General features: G+C 30.3%; 2 protein-coding genes, 1 long non-coding RNA gene and 1 pseudogene across 5 annotated transcripts; 3 read left to right on the forward strand and 1 right to left on the reverse strand.

The window, feature by feature from the left end:
- Nucleotides 1–1,306: 1,306 nt before the first annotated feature.
- Nucleotides 1,307–1,900, forward strand: LOC107647495 (pectinesterase inhibitor 2-like). The gene has a single exon (XM_016351566.1). The coding sequence runs from the start codon at nucleotides 1,307–1,309 to the stop codon at nucleotides 1,898–1,900; it is 594 nt and encodes a 197-aa protein (XP_016207052.1).
- Nucleotides 1,901–8,023: 6,123 nt separating this feature from the next.
- On the forward strand, nucleotides 8,024–9,387 carry LOC107605112 (BIIDXI-like protein At5g11420 pseudogene; annotated as a pseudogene).
- A 956-nt stretch (nucleotides 9,388–10,343) lies between these two features.
- On the forward strand, nucleotides 10,344–15,187 carry LOC107605109 (uncharacterized). 3 transcript variants are annotated; one of them, XM_016306859.3, is made up of 10 exons: nucleotides 10,344–10,683; nucleotides 10,840–10,927; nucleotides 11,226–11,340; nucleotides 11,719–11,827; nucleotides 11,918–11,970; nucleotides 12,226–12,282; nucleotides 13,032–13,137; nucleotides 13,585–13,747; nucleotides 13,838–13,935; nucleotides 14,757–15,187. In XM_016306859.3, the coding sequence occupies exons 3-10, from the start codon at nucleotides 11,317–11,319 to the stop codon at nucleotides 14,894–14,896; spliced, it is 750 nt and encodes a 249-aa protein (XP_016162345.1). In that variant the 5' UTR covers nucleotides 10,344–10,683; nucleotides 10,840–10,927; nucleotides 11,226–11,316; the 3' UTR covers nucleotides 14,897–15,187. The 3 variants fall into 3 exon arrangements, with proteins under 3 accessions (XP_016162345.1, XP_016162346.1, XP_016162344.1); XM_016306860.3 differs by having other exon boundaries at nucleotides 10,344–10,648; nucleotides 14,402–15,187; XM_016306858.3 differs by having other exon boundaries at nucleotides 10,344–10,648.
- Nucleotides 15,188–15,699: 512 nt separating this feature from the next.
- On the reverse strand, nucleotides 15,700–17,880 carry LOC107648445 (uncharacterized). Its single transcript, XR_015885981.1, has 4 exons — nucleotides 17,667–17,880; nucleotides 17,411–17,568; nucleotides 16,859–17,196; nucleotides 15,700–16,165 (listed from the first exon to the last, which is right to left on the reverse strand). It is a non-coding gene; the product is annotated as an uncharacterized LOC107648445 (long non-coding RNA).
- Nucleotides 17,881–19,346: the final 1,466 nt, after the last annotated feature.

Below are 19,346 nucleotides of genomic sequence, written 5' to 3' on the forward strand. Positions count from 1 at the left end.
GAGATCTCAAACATGATATCTGTTCACATATGGTGGTACAGCTATTTCATGGAGGTCCACAAAACAGATGATAGCAGCAACCTCCTCTAATCATGCTGAAATACTAGCGATACATGAAGCTAGTCGCGAGTGTTTTTGGCTTATGAGTCTGATCCAATATATTATGTCATCATGTTGACTGATTGATTATAAGATAGCTCCAACTGTCCTGTTTGAAGATAATACAGCATGTATTGCTCAACTTAAGGGTGGACACATCAAAGGTGATAGAACAAAGCATATTTCTCCCAAATTCTTCTTCACTCATGATCTTCAAAATCAAGGGACAATTGATGTCCGACAGATCCGCTCAAGTGATAATCTGGCAGATTTATTTACAAAGTCACTCTCAAAATCCTCTTTCTTGATAAGGTTTTTAATGAGCCAGTCCCCATCAAAGGATATTGTATTCTTTTTCCTTTACTAAAATTTTTTCCTATTTGGTTTTTCTTTAGTAAGATTTTAGTGAGACATAATTCTAAATGGTCATTCAAGAGGAGTGTTATGATAAGTGTGAAGTGGATTTAAGGTGGATGACTATTTCTCTATGTTTTTGAGAATGTCAAGAAAGATTGTATAATTAATTAAGTTTGAAAAGGTGACCCTTATATGTATATAAATAGAGGTTTTGGTCCAAAGGAATATATACACATGAATAATAAACATCTCTCTTTATACAAAAATTTTCCTCTTCTCTCTTTTATACGTTCCTAATATATATAATATTAAGTTACTTATATTATTATAGTGAGATAATTATATTGGTAAATATCAAAACTAAAGTCATCTATTTACATTTTTATTTTATATTTGTTTTATTTATTATTCTACAACATAATATTTTTCTTATTATATATCATACAGCTCATTAATTATTATATAATTAAATTAAATTTTAAATAATAAATTTTGATAATATAAAAATAAAGTATTAATCTAAAATATTGATTAATATGAGTAAACAAATTTTCCTTTAATAATTTTTCTTTGAAAAAGTCTAAAGAATCAATACTTTTATTAAAATTTGACCAGCATCTAATTAGCAAAAAAAATTGAGTAATCTTACATCATTAGATGTAATCTCACACCATTAAAAATATAAATAATGACTAATTGATGACTACAAATCATAAAATCTACTCCTATATCATTCCTCTTTTTCTTTTACTACTCGATCGTTATCAGCTCATTATATAACCAGCAAAGGGCTAGCTAGTTAAGGCAATCGGAAGAAGAAATATAATTGAATTTGAAGAAGCCAATAACAATGGTTAATTTCTATGTTAATCGTAGACCTTCCTTGATCTCTTCCATTGTGCTGATTTTCCTTTTACTTGATGCATCCTCATTATCCTATGCAGCAAACAGAGTTGTGGAAATAAACGTAATATGCAAGAACAAAGACCTGATGGAAGACGACGTACCCTTCCGTGTGTGTTACAACCTTCTAAACTCAATTCCTGGTGGTGCAAAGGGTAAAGATCTCGTTACCCTAGTACGGTACACAATTGGCGTGGTACGTGCCAAAATTACGAACACAATCCATTTCATCGACTCTTTGATTGTGAATTCGCGTAATTCTAGTTTAAAGGATCACTACGAGACGTGTTTGGACCACTTCGGCGAAGAAGGCGCGCTCGGCAGCATTGATTACAGCGGAGAATTGTTGGAGAAAGGAGATTACCTGGGCGTGAATGTGGCTGCTAGTGCTGTCAATACCTTTATTGATGATTGTGTTTATGGAGAATCACCATCTGATCATCCTTTACCTGATCCATCTAGGCTCCCTCAACATGCTTCTAACGTTGAGAAACTTGTTGACATAATTATGGCTATTGCAAAGTTACTATACACAGGTTAATAATTAATTAGTTTAGCTAGTGCTTTAATTTGTACTTGAAGCTTAAAAGTTGGTGTTCATTGTTCAGGGTTTTTATGATATATAAATAAAGGCCAACAATATAAATAATACGAAATGAATTAATCTCCACACACAAGTCTTTTTGCTATACAAGTCTTACAAGTTCTGAAATTCACTTACTTTTAAAACGCGCCTCTTATAACACACGCTCTTTCTTAACAGATTTTTCGATCAACGCGCGCACGTTCTTCTTCCTTTTCGTTATCGTTGTCATCAACACCATCTCTTCTTATTCCTCCTCCTTTTTTCATTGGATTTTCTTCTCTTCCTTTCTTTTTCTCTTTCTCCCCCATCATCAATTATCTCGTTGTTAAATATAATGAATAATTCAAGTTCAGATTGTCAATTGAATCAGAACAAAATTGATTATTATTTTTTAATCCAATCAAGTGACTGAGGTGTGGTTCAATTCAGAAGAAAAAAATACATTAGAGGAAATATTTTTCTGTATTTGCAGCAAATTTGGGTATAACACGAAGATATTTGGGTGTAAAATGAATATATTTGAGTGTATTTTTATTCTAATAAGTTCTGCATAATTCAAAACTCTTTTTTTTTCTCCTCCTCATCTTCTGGTGCTGCTTTTTTTTTCATCATCATTACCATCTTCTTTTTCTTTTTTTCTTATTCATCTTTCCTTTTTGTTTTACCTTCTCAAGTTTCTTCTTGTTTTACTCTGTTAACAAGAATAAAAATAAAAAAAATCAAACAAAGAAGAAGAAGAAACACATAATGCTGCAAAATTACTTGAAAGAAGATGAACTAACATTTATTTAACTAAAAGAAAGAAAGAAATAAGGAAAAGAAGAAGAAGAAGAAGAAATGCAGCATTAGAGGAAATATTTTTCTGTACAAAAATGTTATTTGTACGTTAAAATCAGCTACCAATATATTTGTGTATAAATACATGCGTGCTTTAATTTATTTTCAATGTATATTTGTATTCCGGTATGTATTTTATACTGGTGGCTGACTTTGGTGCCTGATTTTAGTGTACACGTAGCATAACTCATTTCTATATTTGCAGCAAATTTGAGTGTATTTTTATTCTGATAAGTTCTGCATAATTCAGAACTATTCCTCTTCCTCCTCCTCATCTTCTGCTGCTTCTTTTTTTTCCATCATCATCACCATCTTCTTCTTTTTTTCTTATTCATCTTTTCTTTTTTGTTTTACCTTCTTAAGTTTCTTCTTGTTTTACTCTTTTAACAAGAATAAAAACAAAAAAATCAAACAAAGAAGAAGAAGAAAATACATAATGCTGCAAACTTACTTGAAAGAGGATGAACTTATATTCATTTAACTAAAAAAAAGAAAGAAATAAGGAAAAGAAGAAAAAGAAAAAAATGCAGCATTAGAGGAAATATTTTTCTGTACAAAATGTTATTTGTACACTAAAATCAGCCACTAAAATCAACCACCAATGTATTTGTGTATTAATACATGTGTGCTTTAATTTATTTTCATTGTATATTTGTATTACAGTATGTATTTTATACTGGTGGCTGACTTTGGTGGTTGATTTTAGTGTACACGTAGCATAACTCATTTCTGTATTTGCAGCAAATTTGGGTGTAAAACGAAGATATTTGGGTATATTTTTATTCTGATAAGTTCTGCATAATTCAGAACTCTTCCTCTTCCTCCTCCTCAACTTCTGCTGCTGCTTCTTCATCTTCATCTTCTTATTTCATATTTTTATAATTCTTTTTAGGAGAAAAAATCAAACAAAGAAAAAAATACATAATGTTACAAAATCAAAAGAAGAAGGAGGAGAAACACGACGATGAAGATGAAACACACGAAAAAATAGGAGGAGAAACACAAAGAAGAAGGAGAAGAAGAAGGAAGAAGAGGAGGAGGAGGAGGAGGAGAAACACGAAGAAAAACTGATAGTTGTGATTTTTATCGAGGAAGAAGAAGAAGAGTCGTTTATAATAGTAAAAGAGCGCTTTGAAAACGTGATGCGCATGTTAACACGCTTTTGTGGGTGAGTGTAGCTTCTGTTAGGTTTGGTCCAACTTGTAAGACTTGTAATGCAAAAAAACTTGTATGTGTAGCATAACTGGTACGAAATATATATTTGTGCTTGAGTATGAATGTTAAAATAAATGAATGATAAGTTTATTTATTATTTATTTAATTTTATCTTTCATTTTAAAAGTTAACCATCATTTTTAATACAAATTAAATCAAGAAAAATATATATTAGGAGGACAACAAATCTAGACATTTTATCTAGCTATTATAAAAACAAATTACACATTTTTAAACCGTAAAGATTAATTAAATTAAAAATTTGGTGAAATTATAGAATTAATAAATTAATTAAACCAAAAAATTAAAGCAATAAAGTGGGGCTAAAAATTATCCTTTAGGCTTTGTTTGGATATAGAAAAGAAAGTGGAAGGAAAGAAAATGGGAGAAAAGAAAATGAGTGGAAAGAAAATAGAAAGAAAAGTAGAGTTATTTGTATATTGTTTGGATTAAAAGAAAATAGATGGAAAGAAAATAGAGAGAAAATTTTCTTTTGTTTGGATGGAAAGAAAAGTGAAAAGAAAGAAAATCATAATAGTATAAGATTACATTAATACTCTTATATATATTATATATAAATTATAATATACTAATATATTTAAATTATTTTTTAAATAAAAAAAGTGTTTCTAATTATATTTTAGAATTTTAATGTATTATTATTATAAATAATAATATTTGTTAAATTTATTTTTTTTATTTTCTATTAAATATTATAAATTTTGTTTTTAATTTTAATAATGGATATGTTAGTAATTTTACTTTTACTTTGAAACTTTCAGCAGTTTTCTTAGCAAGTTGGGAAAGAAAACTTGGATGTGGCCCTACGTCATTATTTTTCTTTTCCATCTAATTTCTGTGCTGATCCAATTAAGAGAAAATTTCATTTTCCTTTAATTTTCCTTCCTTCAGTTTTCTTTCCTTCTAATTTCCATTTATCCAAATATAGTGTTAGAGTATATATGTTTACAAGTTTGGTTTTCGGATGATTTTGAAGAAAAAAAAGAAAGGTTTTAATTAGTTTTATTTTTTGAGAGGATAAGGATTTTTTAGGTTTTTATTAACCTTCCAAAACCCGTCAAACTCTTCATATTTTCAAATTCTCTAAAATTAGAGGTTTGATATTTAAATTTAAATTATGTTTTTCTAATAAATTTTTATATTATCATTTATTTTTTGAGTTTTAATTTTAATACACTGATAATATAAACTATTTTATATATTTATTTAATTATGTTTGTTTTTTTAAATGACCAAAAACATATTGAGTCATTGATTTTTAAAAGTAGTTATTTTTATTAACATAATGATATATAATTATATATACATGTAAAATTTATTTATACATAATATTTTAATAATAATTAAAATTGTAAAAACTTAGTATATGTATTTGTATAATATACAAATAAATATTTATTTTTTTATATTTATGTATAAAATATGTAAAATAATTTTTGTATGAACATATTTAACTTATATAGAATAAGCTCGTATATTTTTTTTTTGTCATTTATATGAATACTGAATAATGATATAAAAAGAACTCAAAAAATATTTGAATTTAATAAAGAGAAAGGTATAATACAATAAATAAATATCTCAATATATATATAAAAAAATATACGTACATACACAACTTTTTGGAAAAACTAATACTTCAATTTATAAGAAATTGTCTTATAAAAAATTAAAAAATATATTGTAAATAAAAAGTTCAAATAATATTCCATTTAATGCATATATTAAATTCAAGGTTATACAATAACCTAATTAATAACCATGACAATGGTTAAGTAAAAACATAAAAATTTAATTTAAAAATAATGTAATTTTAAAGGTCATAACCTGTCAATATAGTAGGAGACATATAGACTAAGATTAACTAAATTTAAAATTAGAAAATAATTTTTAATTAATAATGCAATAATTTAATTACAAAATAAATAAATATAAATATAATATATAATTAAATATTTTAGATTATATATATTAATTAAAAAATATAACATATGGTTATGCAATTAAAAAAACGTAATCAATTATATATTATTAAAATTAGATTTTTGTAGTTAATAGCATAGTTGACATGATATGTTTTTGAAGGTATTTTTTATTTATTTTATTTGATTTATTTAAATATATTATTTATTTATTTATTTATTTTATTACAATAAATATCAAATTATTTAATATTTTATTTGACCATAATAATTAGAACTAATCAATTACATTAATAATTTGATTTGACTAAAATAAATGAATTGATACTATAAGAAAAAGTATTTTTTTTTACGCCAAAAATCGACGTTTATTTCTGCCGTTGATAATTTTCGACGGCTTGCTGTCGATATTAATAAAAATTTAATTGAAAATGGAATATTAAAACCGACAATCAGGTCGTCGATATTTTTATAAAGCATTAATTTTTTTTCTATTATAGTCACATTATCGATGCACTTGAGGTCAAAAATACTTTAATTTAAAATCGATGCACATAATATCTATTCTGTTATTTAAAATATCGTAAAAGATATCGTCGATAAATTTAAATGGTCTAAATTGCTTTCCAAACTAAAATTAACAGTATAAATTTAATATATAAAATAGATGCTAGGAGTGTTATTTTTTTTTTAAATAAAAATCGACCCATATGCCGTCGATTTTTATAACCACAAACACATATACCCGCGCCCCCCTCCCGCTTCCAAAGTGCAGAAACGCAATTCTCCCAAATTCTCTCGTTCAACCCCAAATTCACACCATTCTTCGCTGCTGTGGTCGCTCCGTCATGGTTGTGCCGCCGTCGCATTCTGTTGCTGCCGTGTCACTATCGCTCCTCACATTCACGCCACCGTCGCTCCTCTTCCTCGCGCTGCCGTAAGAGGTAAATCATTTGGAGTTTCAATTGACAAGATCAAATAATTTTCTCTTTATTGAAGAAACCTGAAAAGTTCTGTGATTGGTTGGGGTTGAAATTGATGTATTGATTGTGTTAAATTTTCTCTTTATAAGGAATGATTTGCAGAAACTTCTGAATTTTGAATCGAATTCTTCAATGTGATCGAATTCGTTAAAATACATTTTTGAATTTGTGGAATGCTAGGTGATAAGCAAGAAAAAGATAATGGGAACGTCGCTGGTTTCGAACGTAAAGCGCGAGGTTTCGATCATGAGCAAGCTCAACCACCCAAACATCGTGAAGCTGCACGAGGTGCTGGCGACAAAGACCAAGATCTATTTCGTGTTGGAGTTCGTTAAAGGCGGTGAGTTATTTGCTAAGGTTTCGAAAGGGAGGTTCAGCGAGGATCTCGCTCGCAAGTATTTCCAGCAGCTTATCTCCGCCGTAGGGTACTGCCCTCGCGCGGCGTTTTTCACCGTGATTTGAAGCCGGAAAATCTCTTGCTTGATGAGAATGGGAATCTCAAGGTGTCCGATTTTGGACTCAGTGCCGTCAAAGACCAGGTCAGCCCCAAAATACTGTAATTTGCATTTACAGCATCATTTTGTTCTTTTTGTTCAGTTAAATTGTTGGAGAATTTGATTTTTCACAAGCAATTTGAACAAAAAAAATTCTGTCAAAATTCTTCCCATAATGAAATGCTAGAGCTCAAATTAGAGTTTAGGGTAATTAATGTGATAGATGATGGATTTTAGAATCCTGTGTTTAGGGTAATCAAAGGTGCTGGAGGATTGCTTCTAAATTTATGAATTTAATTAATTTGTTACAAAATTAAATGATTTGTTGGAGAAAAAGTTTATTGGTCCCATCATGATTTGGATATGTGGTTGTAATTCTAGCTGCAGTAAAATTTGCAGTTGATGTTGCTGTAATTGTTGTAAAGGGTTACAAAATTGTAACATCAATGCCGTAATCTTGATTGCAGAGTTTGAAATCATGGCTTGCACATTAATTTAGTAATTTATATTGAGGATAATTATGGGAACAATAATAATGACTGGTTAAATTAATATTTTCTGGAACATCTTTCTTGCTCTAAAACAATTAATGATCTCTCTCCTATAATGACAGGTAAACCTTTATTAAGAGTAGGTCCAATTTTCGATTATGATTCCTAGGAATTTTGCACAGCTTGGTTATTTAAAGAGACAAAAAATGTCTTATATTTATAAATTATTTAAAGATTATATCTTTAAAGAAATGTAAGACTTGTGGTAATTAGTATTGGAGTGTGATTTTTTTTAAGTGAAAGACGAAGGAAGAAAAAAGAGAAAAGGAAAGCAAAACATAGTAGTAGAATGAGTTAGTTGATTAATCCGAGACCCACTTCACTCACCATTCTTCCAGAACATTCTTCCAGAACATTCTTCCAGAACAATGGAAAAATCTCAACTAAGTCGGAAGTGGATTTTTTTAATTGGAAAAGTATAAGTAACTAACAAGATTTTTGAACAATGTGTAAACAATGTGAATTAATAAGGTTAAAAGAGTAAATTTAATTAGTAGTATTAAATTAGAGTGTAGTATATTTTCATTTGATTGGTGGTTGTTTATGTTGTTCAAAATTTTCATTGTTTTCTTAGCACTTCTCTTTTCAATTATACAGGATTTTCTTTTGAAAGTTCATTTGCAAATTGGAATTTTATAAGCTTAGTTCACATTTTAGTATCTCCAAATTATTTATATATGGCGTATAATTTTTAAGATAGAATATATGATGAAATTGAGTTCTGTCCGTTAGATTTAATTTTAAAAGATTTACAAATTATTCATCAACCATTTCAAAAGTAGTATTTTGTTCTAACTTTTTAACCTATTTAAAATGTCGCAGAGAATATATTGAAGAATGGTGAATTTGAAGAAGGACCATATGTATTCCCAAACACATCATGGGGAGTGCTAATCCCACCCAACATTGAAGATAGCCACTCGCCTTTACCGGTTTGGATGGTCGAGTTCCTCAAGGCTGTGAGGTACATCGACTCGGCCCACTTCTCCGTCCCCCAAGGGACAAGAGCCGTGGAGCTAGTAGCCGGTAAAGAGAGCGCGATCGCGCAAGTGGCGCGAACCGTCCCGGGCAAAACATATGTGCTCTCATTTGCAGTTTTTTTTTTTTTGGTCATGGCTCTCATTTGCAGTTGGAGATGCAAGCAATTCATGTGAAGGGTCTATGATTGTTGAAGCATATGCTGGGAAAGACACCCTAAAAGTGCCTTATGAGTCCAAAGGAAAAGGTGGGTTTAAAAGGGCAGCCCTAAAATTTGTTTCTGTTAGCCCAAGAACGAGGGTCATGTTCCTTAGCACTTTCTACACTATGAGGAGTGATGATTTCTCTTCTCTTTGTAGGCCTGTTGTTGATAATGTTAAGTTGCTTAGTCTTCGTAGGCCATAAAAAATTATAGTGTGTGATGGGTTTGGTCCATTAAGTTGTGAGGTCAATTAATGAATCAAAATATCATATATGGTTTTCTTGAGTCTTGGATATTTATATTTATATATTGTTAGGAGAATATATTATTATATAAAAGTGTTTGTTTTTTTTTTCAAAGAAGAATATAAGAGATGCAAGAGTTTTTAAGTTTGTTTTGCAATTTTATATGAGATGAGTGTGTATATCAAAGTGTGTATGTTAGGTATATATTAAAGGCTATATACCACATAGTTGAGTATTATTCCTATAAAATCTTCTATGTAATTCAATTTTCCAAAATAAATAGTGAAACATAGATTATTGATCATTATTGTTGCTTTCAGTTGAAGTACTATGTTTTAATTTAGTTTTAATTTCTTAGAGCTAATAATTAGTATTAGCATTAAAGTTAAATAGGTTTAATTATTCAACTTTCAAAAGCTAATTTAAGAAATGAATAATATCTTATATTTTTAAATTATTTAAAAGATATATTTTTGAGATGGATAATCCTGATTATTAGATAAATTTTGATATTATTTTAAAAATAAAATTAAATATATAACTTAATTTCAAAAATTAATTTAAGAAATAAAAAATATCTTATATTTATAAATTATTTAAAGATTATATTTTTAAAAAAATGTAAAACTTGTGGTAATTATTGTTGGTGTGTGATTTGGTTTGTAGATGAAAGAGGAGGAAAGAAAAAGAGAAAAAGAAAATAAAATATAGTAGCAAAATGAGTTAGTTGATTACTCTAAGACTCACTTCACTCACTATTCTTTCATAACAATGGAAAAATCTCGACTAAGTCCAAAGTGGATTTTTTCAATTATATAAGATTTTCTTTTAAAAGTTCATTTGCAAATTGAAAATATCTTTAAATTTAATAATTACTTAAATTCGTTTTTAAAATTATCCTTCGAGACTCGTAATAGTCCTTAAATTAATTTCTGTTTAGGCTTACCATTAAAGATATCATTTTACAGTTACTAAAAAAAAAAAAACTCTCCTTCTCCATTCCCTTTCCTTTCCCCTTCTCCTTCACAATCTGAGGCTTTCCCTTCCCCTCCTCCTTCCTCTTCTCCAACACATCCCCAATTCCCTTTTCCTTTTCTCTTCTCCTTCTGAAATTTTTCATATAAACCAAATCACAGATAAAATATTTTTAGCCTCTTCTACTTGCTAGGTTGAAAAGATTAAGAATAGCTGCATGTGTTTTCTATGGCATCAAGTTATTTACAATCCATCTTGTCACCACTTTAGTAGGAAAAGTGTTAGTTTTCCCTCTCCAAATTTCAATTCTAATTGGTTGGTTCATATGCTTTACCGGTCTTCTGGTCTATTAATTATTGAAAAACAGAATCGTCTTGTTTTATATTTATTATTGAATTGGCTCTATCTCTATTTCTCAAGCCTTCATGCCACTTTAGTAGTTTAAACTTACAACAAATTTTGGTTTCACAGTCACTGTCAGTGAAGTTGAAGCACTTTTTGAGCTATTTAAGAGCATAAGCAGTTCGGTTCGGTTGTTGATGATGATCTAATAAGCAAGGTACCATATAGCAAATGCGTTTTCCTCCTAATTTCAAACATAGTTGTATTTATGACATCTATTTTGTGATGTTCATTTTATTATGAGATATTTGGTGTGTCTTTTTTATTTCTTGATATGAATGATCAACAATATACTATATTGTTTTTTGTGCTTTTCATTTTCTTAAATAGAATCTGTCAGAGTCACACAATATCATGATGAATTGCTTATACAATTACCAATATTTTTTATTTCTATTTGTTCTTCACATTCATTTCATAGTCTGTTCTTTGATTACAGTGTTCTTTTTTTGCAGGAAGAATTTCAATTGGCAAGCTTCAAGAATAGGAAAAAGGAGAATATCTTTGTCAATCGGATACTATACATACACAACATGGGTCTGGTTTATGAATAAGGCCTTCATTTTTAAGGTTTCTTGCATGCATGAGTGAATGCCTATCTAGCATCACAAATTTACTTTGTTAAATCGATAATTTGCAATGCAAATAGGTTAATGAAGACATTGTTCTATCGCCATATACTTTCGGAAGAAACTCAATTTCTTAATCCCTTTAATAACCTGAAGCATAAATGCTCATGATGACACATTTAGCTAGAGGTCAGTATTCTTTTAGATATAAAGGCACATGCATCTCCATATTTAAATTTCCATATAGAAATAAGTGTTTTTTGAGTCTTCGCTAGTTGCTACTTAGTAATAAATTTCATTGTTTTTCATGGTATCTCCAAGCATTAGTCATTTCAGTTATCTGAATGTCCTTTTGACATTAGAATTTTACTGCATGCAGATTTTTTATCTATTTGATGTTAAGAGGAAGGGAGTAATTGACTTTGATGACTTTGTTCGATCTATCAATGTCTTCCACCCAAATGCACCACTGGAAGACAAGATTGATTGTAAGTAGAAGATTGAATCCTAACCCCTTTTCTGGTTAAAGTGGATTTCGATTGTGAAACTCATATTTAGGTTTTGCAATTATCTTGCAGTTTCATTTAGGCTCTATGATTTGGACAGCACAGGCATTGTAGAATGCCAAAAGGTAGCATATAACGCAATCCTATTATGTGTCAATTTACTTAGATTTTCACTCTGTTTTTCATGATATTAGATTTTCACTCTTTTTTTCATGATATAAAAAAACAACTAGCCCTACAGAAGTGTGCTCTACGAACACTTAATAAGTGATATTCGCCACTAAAATATGATTTGTTGTAGTGTTCATCTACGCCTCCGCTTACGTCCGATTAATTTTAGTCATCCTAGCTTCATTGTTCTTTTGCGTTATTTCTAACAGGTCAAGCAAATGTTGATTGCGCTTCTCTGTGAATCTGAAATGAAGCTAGCAGATGAGGTGATCGGATTTTCTTTTTTTTTTTTTCAATAAATAATTCAGGTTATTTTGATTCAGATTTTGTCCATATCTTCTATTAATTCAGGTTAATTGTGGCTGTTTACAGTTACGGATTTGAATGTTTTACTATTTTGATTTATTGTGTGCTTTGTAGTGAAGTTTTTAGTTGAAGTTTCAAGAAATTTTTAACTGATAAAGTTTCAAGAAGATATTATAAATATGTATGTAACTGCAAAATTAAAGTTAGAAATTGTACTGAAAATCAAATCCTTCTAGCCAAAAATGGATGAAATCCATTTACCTCTTCATTCATATTCACTATAGATTCTTTTAGTTTTTGGGGTGGGGGTGACCCACTAAAAAAGAAAATTGATCATGTGTGCAAATTAAATGTGTCTATAAGAATCAAGAATGTCTCTAAATTGCAAGTTACAAGCTATTGACTGCTGCTGGGTCCAAATCAGTGACACATGAGGATTGAAAGAAAAGAAAAGGGCATTTCTGAAGCTGATTTTAGTTTTATTTTTTATTTTTATTTCAATTGACAAGGAATTAATTAAAATACCAATAGCTCAAAATCTAACAGAAGATATATATGGTTTTACATTTAATCTAAAAAATCCCTCTTTCAATTTTGTTCTGTTTACTTTTTGGTTTCAGAATTCAATTTGGTGTACATTAATCTTTTTCTTCTTGATTTGGTTTCAATTTACTCTTTTGTTTTGATTTTGTTCTTGACAAGAACACAGGACAAAAGAGGTGAAGCAAAATCCAGTCCAGCAAGTCTTAACTGTACCGCTGTGAAGACTTGCCGCTGCAACGCGCTGCACCTCCATTCTGAGTCTTTCTTATCTGGTACATGATGTCATTTTCCTTTCACTGTACCTTTTTTTTAAGTCTGAAATTTATCTGTGATGTTCAAATGTAAAGTTCTACCAGATCTTGAAAGGAAATTATCTGTAATCAACACCCATGGAAACTCCTAAAAACTCAGTATATATTTGTGAAAAAGCAGAATCATTCATAAAATCTAAACGTGTTTTGTTACATAACCTATGCTAAGTAGTGCACTGCATTCTGAATTCATGAAACTTAGGCATTAATCATGTGGAAATGCATTAATACAGCTATATTTCACTGTCATCACTTGTAGTGTTCTGTTAAACAAAATATCTTTACTATGAAACCCAGTACAGCACATAAACTTGGGGTAGAATCAGTTGTCTTTAATTTGGATTCATTATGAAGTGGTTCAGGAGTGTATTTTAAACTTCTCTATGTTTTCTTTTTGTATCTTTGTAGTGGCTGGACTGCTAAACCTTCTTCCCCAAGGTACCATTGGCGCTATCTCTGCTTGTTTAGACAAAGACAATGCCAGATTTGCTCGCCATCTCCTCATACTCTTGCGTGGTTCAAATCTGCTGCAGCTATATAGATTCCTGATGAAGATATTGGACTTTATGAGGTTAGTTTATGGTGTCTCCTTTATTGGATTTCCTCAAGCGAGGGATCGATAGCGGACTTACTTGAGCCTGAGACCTTCCGCATTCCTCAGGTTGCCAAGAAAATCGACAACAGTATGGCTTCGCCACCTCGGGGATCCTCTTGCTCCTCCTTACTCTTCTCCTTCTTGGCCTCAACCTTGGTACCCAGGTACACAAACATGATAAATTTTTATTGTTTTTCATTTGGGGTGTGCTAATATATGTATAATTCGATTTGGAATTCAGCTTTATGAATTAAGTATTGTTTGAAATTGCTTGAAATGTTAGGGGGCAAGCTGCAACTTAGTTAACTCTACTGTTGGCTGTTTTCAATTGGATTCCTTAATTATTATGGTTATTATTATCAGAAGATTTAATTTAACTTGAATTAGTTTTTGAGCTTGAGCTGCACCTGAACTTCTAGTGATATGAGCTCAATCATGGGAATTAAGTTCACTTTTCATTGAGGTAGTTCAATTGACGGTTTGTATAAATAAACATAAATCCACATCCTTTGGTTAGGTGTGCTATGCGCTATGTTATATTAGGTGGATTTGTCATTAGTTGTTTCCTTCAATGGTTTCTTGGCTCTTTGTTGAAGTGAGTCCATATTGACTTATATTTTATAATGGAAGGTATTTTCCTCCGTTGCCGCTGCTGTGATCAATATTCAAACTTCGGGGATTAGGAAGTTTCTACAACTAAGTTTAGAAGAGGAGTTGGATGATAAAACCTCCGATTATAATTTTGGACTGGTGTTAAAGGAAACAATGCTTAATCTCGGCCCAACCTTTATAAAAGCTGTGAAATTTGATCTGATTAGCATCCTACTATAATTTTTTAGTTAAGTTTCCATCATAATTTCATTATCATGCTTTATATGATTCCTTTAGTGCGTATTGCATAAAAAAAAAATGGGTTTCTTCATTTATGTCATACATTCATAAGGATATCAATATTCTTGTTACATTCGTTTTATTGGTGATGCAGTTGGTCAGTCCCTTTCTACAAGAGCAGATATCATTGGTGTTGGGATGTCCAAGGTTAGATTAAAAACTGTATGTCTGTTGCTATTTTCTTATTGGTGGACATTTCTTTCTAGCAATGGATTCCAAAGGAAGGGGCAATGAATTCCAAAGGAAGGGCTTATTATTGGTTATGAGCAGTCATAATCTCTTGTTGGATGAAGATAATACATGGTTATAAGTCAAATTATTAGTGACTTAGTGTTAAGTATGTTCTTTAGCAGTGATACTAATTTGAGTGTAAAAAGGTATTTTTGTTTTCTATCTTAGACTCGTATGGCATCTACCTCTGACTCTGTGCTGAACTCTTTTTTTTTTGGGCCATGTACAAGTACAACATAATTCCATTTCACTGTCTTGGCAATTTATTCCTATAGGCGTTGTTTCAGAATGGTACTTTTTCTTGTGAGGCCTAAAGCATGTGCTTCTTTACCTGCTAAGCTCGAGTCAAAGTAGTCATGCTGTCATTTAGTGATTAAGTTTGTGGGTGGGTTGACAATTATTACAACCAAATTATTTTCTTTTATTGGTGTTATCAATTATACAAAATTACTATTTAGTGCTCTTTTATACAAGTATCTTAAGTTTAATCAATTATGATGTAAAGAAAATAAGTTATAGTAAAGAAAAAGGGTAAAACATGTAGTAGTTTAGTTTTAAATATCATGTAAAAAATTGTGGCGTTATGTAAACTATTTTTTTTAATATATTGAAACTATTACTTTTTAATTTGAAAAATAAAATAAAAAATAAAAAAGTAACCTTAATTTATGAAATACTTTTAAAGTGTTATCAAAGTTATATAATCACTCTAGTTTTTATAATTGTTAGGATATATATGATTTAGTTACTGAAATTAGTTAGAAAAGTGAGGCTTGGTTCAGTTTGTTATAGAGTGAGAAGCAAGGTTGTTGCATTATCTTGCTATATATAAGTTTAGACTCTAGAATCAGAATGTACACATCTTTCAATTAATTCTAATTCTAATATTCTCATTCTCACTCTTTCTACTCTCTCTTTCTCGATTACTCACACATTGCTTCATCTCCAAAACTCCAATATGGTATCCAGAGCCATAACTTAATCAAGATCATGATCAATTTTTCTTGTTTTTATTTCTCCAAATCAACCTTCTGTTTTAAGTTTTGCAACAATAATCATGGCACCTCTTCTATCAAATTCAACACCTGCATCCAAGAATGCTTTCGTCCCAATCCAAGATAAACTTCGTGAAGACAATTACACAACTTGGAGGATCACAACATGGAACGCTTTTAAGTTTTTTAATTGAATTTTTTTCTAAAAAAATATATTCAAATATTCAATGATGCGGACAACAATTTTGAAGAGAAAATCTTGCTATCTACTTTCTATCTTGCCTGAAAGAGAATTGCTTGTTTGAAGCTCTTCAAGTTGGAATCTTGAATGAAGATAACAAGCAAGAGATTATAGAAGTTGCTAATATTACAGCAAAGTGTTTGAGTCTTAAAGGGGAAGAAAGACCATACATGAAGGAAGTGGCAGTGAAATTGGAAGGAATAAGGGAAATGTCACAGCAACAATGGGTCAATAATGCCGACAACAATTTTGAAGAGACCCAATCGCCAGAAAGACATGATAGTATTGCCAATGATGAAGAAGCCTTATTGTCTTTTGCATATGGAAGGTGATAGGTGAAATACTATTGCCTTATTGCCTTATATAGCCTTATTGCCTTATATACGGTGATACTATCACCTTCCATATGCTAAAGACAATAAGGCTTCTTCATCATTGGCAATACTATCATGTCTTTCTGGCGATTGGGTCTCTTCAAAATTGTTGTCGGCATTATTGACCCATTGTTGCTGTGACATTTCCCTTATTCCTTCCAATTTCACTGCCACTTCCTTCATGTATGGTCTTTCTTCCCCTTTAAGACTCAAACACTTTGCTGTAATATTAGCAACTTCTATAATCTCTTGCTTGTTATCTTCATTCAAGATTCCAACTTGAAGAGCTTCAAACAAGCAATTCTCTTTCAGGCAAGATAGAAAGTAGATAGCAAGATTTGCTTTCTCTTCCGACCTCGCAAATGAAAGAGCTTTCTCTCCTGTAAGAAGCTCTGCCAGCACAACGCCAAAGCTATACACGTCGCTTTTCTCAGTAACCCATCTTTCCTTGCACCATTGTAGCTAATGCAACTTGATCCCGTGGAACAAATCTTGAAGCTTCAAATTCAGAGACTTTGGCAGTGTAATCTTTGTCTAAGAGAATGTTGGCACTCTTAACATTTTTGTGGACAATTGGAATGGAAGCAGCTGAGTGAAGATATGATAAAGCTCCGGCTGCCTCTGCTGCGATTCTTAACCTTAGGTATAACAAACAAGTCCCCACCAAAATAGCCATGAATCCTGCACTTGCACCTGATGAATGTGTTGGACAAAATTCTTTAATTTTCTCTTACAAGTATTATCTTATCTTATCTGATGCTATATATACATTAGAATAGAATAACAGCTATTTATTATTGAAATACAAACTGATATCTACAATTTTATTAATATGAAATATTTTACGCATTTAAATAAAAATATCTGACTAATTATTTATAAATGTAAACGTAATTAAATTTCTTACCAATAATAATACGTGGAAGCAAATTTTTCTTGTGGCAACCGTTTTGGTACCATTTTCTGATTGTCCCTTGGGACAAAAGCACTGGTAGGATCCAATTGTGTTAGGACAATTATTGTTCATTAGACATGTATGATTTCCCATATCACATTCATTAGTGTCTGCAATAACAGAGAAAACAAATTGAAATTGTCAAAGAAAAGATAACAAATTAAACTATATAAAGATAGATGAATATTTAATAGAATTAGTTAATAACCTGTGCAAGCATGAAGATATGGATTTCCTTCAAAACCTTGGTTGCATTGACACTGGTAACCATATCCACAATAATAAATAACAACATGCCCTTCACTCCCATTCCCTCCACAACTATATTAACGTCAATATGATCCTGTATGACTCACAAGATCAAGCTTCAACTCTCACAGATTAAACTCAAGTGTTAGGAATTTCAAGTGTGAATTCTGAATAGAAAGATTGCTCATGAGTTGATTCTCTTATAGATGTCAAGAAAGCTAAGCGCGTTAAGTGTTAGACAATGAGTTTCTCTAACTGGCTAAAGCGTGTTAAGTGTTAATTGTTTTTGAAATAGAATTCTTTCAGTTCCGTCCAACTTTCAAATTTCTACAATTGTTCATTGACCATATTAACTTTTTTTTAACAAAAAAAAGTCGTTTTAAAATTTATTGTAACGTAGTGATAATTTTGATTAAAAAAAAAAAACTAGAAAATTAAAATAATATTTTATCTACGTATTCTTGAACAAATTTTTTAATATATAGTTATTGTGACAATTATTAACACCAAGAATACTAAATATTTTTTTATAACAATTAAGTGACAGTGAAAAATACATTTAAACAAAAACAAGTATTTATTATTATGATTAACTTTAGTGGCCATCAAACTAGGTATTTTTCTTGTAGTGATATAGATATATAATCACAAATTTTACTACGATAACAATGCCATAGTATCATAATTTAACAATAATATTACAATTGCAAATTATTGTTAATATGGAATGGTCATTAATGTGAGATTATTTGAGACGAGAAGTTATTTAATCTCGTAGTCAATAGTGCTGAATTCAAATTCTAGAATTAGCAAAGGAGAAAGAAATTCTATCCAAATAGTTTAATTTTTTGTATACTAGTGTATTAATGATATTAACGTGTGAATGCTATAAATTGTGGTTAAGTTTTTCTCCGCTCCAAGACTTAAAAAAGAAACAAAAAGAAGAGACTGAGAAGGAAGTAATGGAGCCTGTAAGAAAACTAGCTATCTGATTCCAAGTTCAAGGTCAAAATAAATATTAGAACAATAATAAGTAGTTGGTTAGAGTAATAAATAAGTCCTTGAGAGTTAGTAGTTGGTAGCTAAATATTTATGAGATTAGTTTAAAATATTCTTATAAATAACATGACTCTTCATCATGTAAACAACAACTGGAATACATATCTTTTATTTTCATATTTTTATTTTCTTGTTAATAAACTTAAATTATATATAGTAAAAGTTTCACTCACAAGCCACCCTCTTCCTTTTTAAGCTGGTCATTTGTAACAAAACACTTCTTCATCATGGGTTTAATTCGTCCTTCAATTACTCACTGCAAGACAAAAATGTTTAGAAAAATTGTTTTACATAAACATCAGCGTTCCAGTTTTGTACCATGGAGCATATGGTACTTTTTCAAAAGTATAAAACAGATTTGAAGTCATCGCTCGCCATTGTTGACTTGACTTGCTTAGCTTAAACAAATTCTTAGAGTTGCAAATTGCTATAATCCCCAAGAACCCAGGTTCTTTCAAGGAATTTGTTACAGTACTCCTGTTCTTACAATGGTGTTAATATTTTATGTATATTTAATAATTGTAATAAGAAATGTCAGCTGATTAATATATAACTTAATTTTAAAAGTTAATTAAATAGA

The sequence above is a fragment of the Arachis ipaensis genome, chromosome B6 (genome assembly GCF_059453495.1).
Source record: "Arachis ipaensis isolate K30076 ecotype BB chromosome B6, ASM5945349v1, whole genome shotgun sequence".
Lineage (NCBI taxonomy): Eukaryota > Viridiplantae > Streptophyta > Magnoliopsida > Fabales > Fabaceae > Arachis > Arachis ipaensis.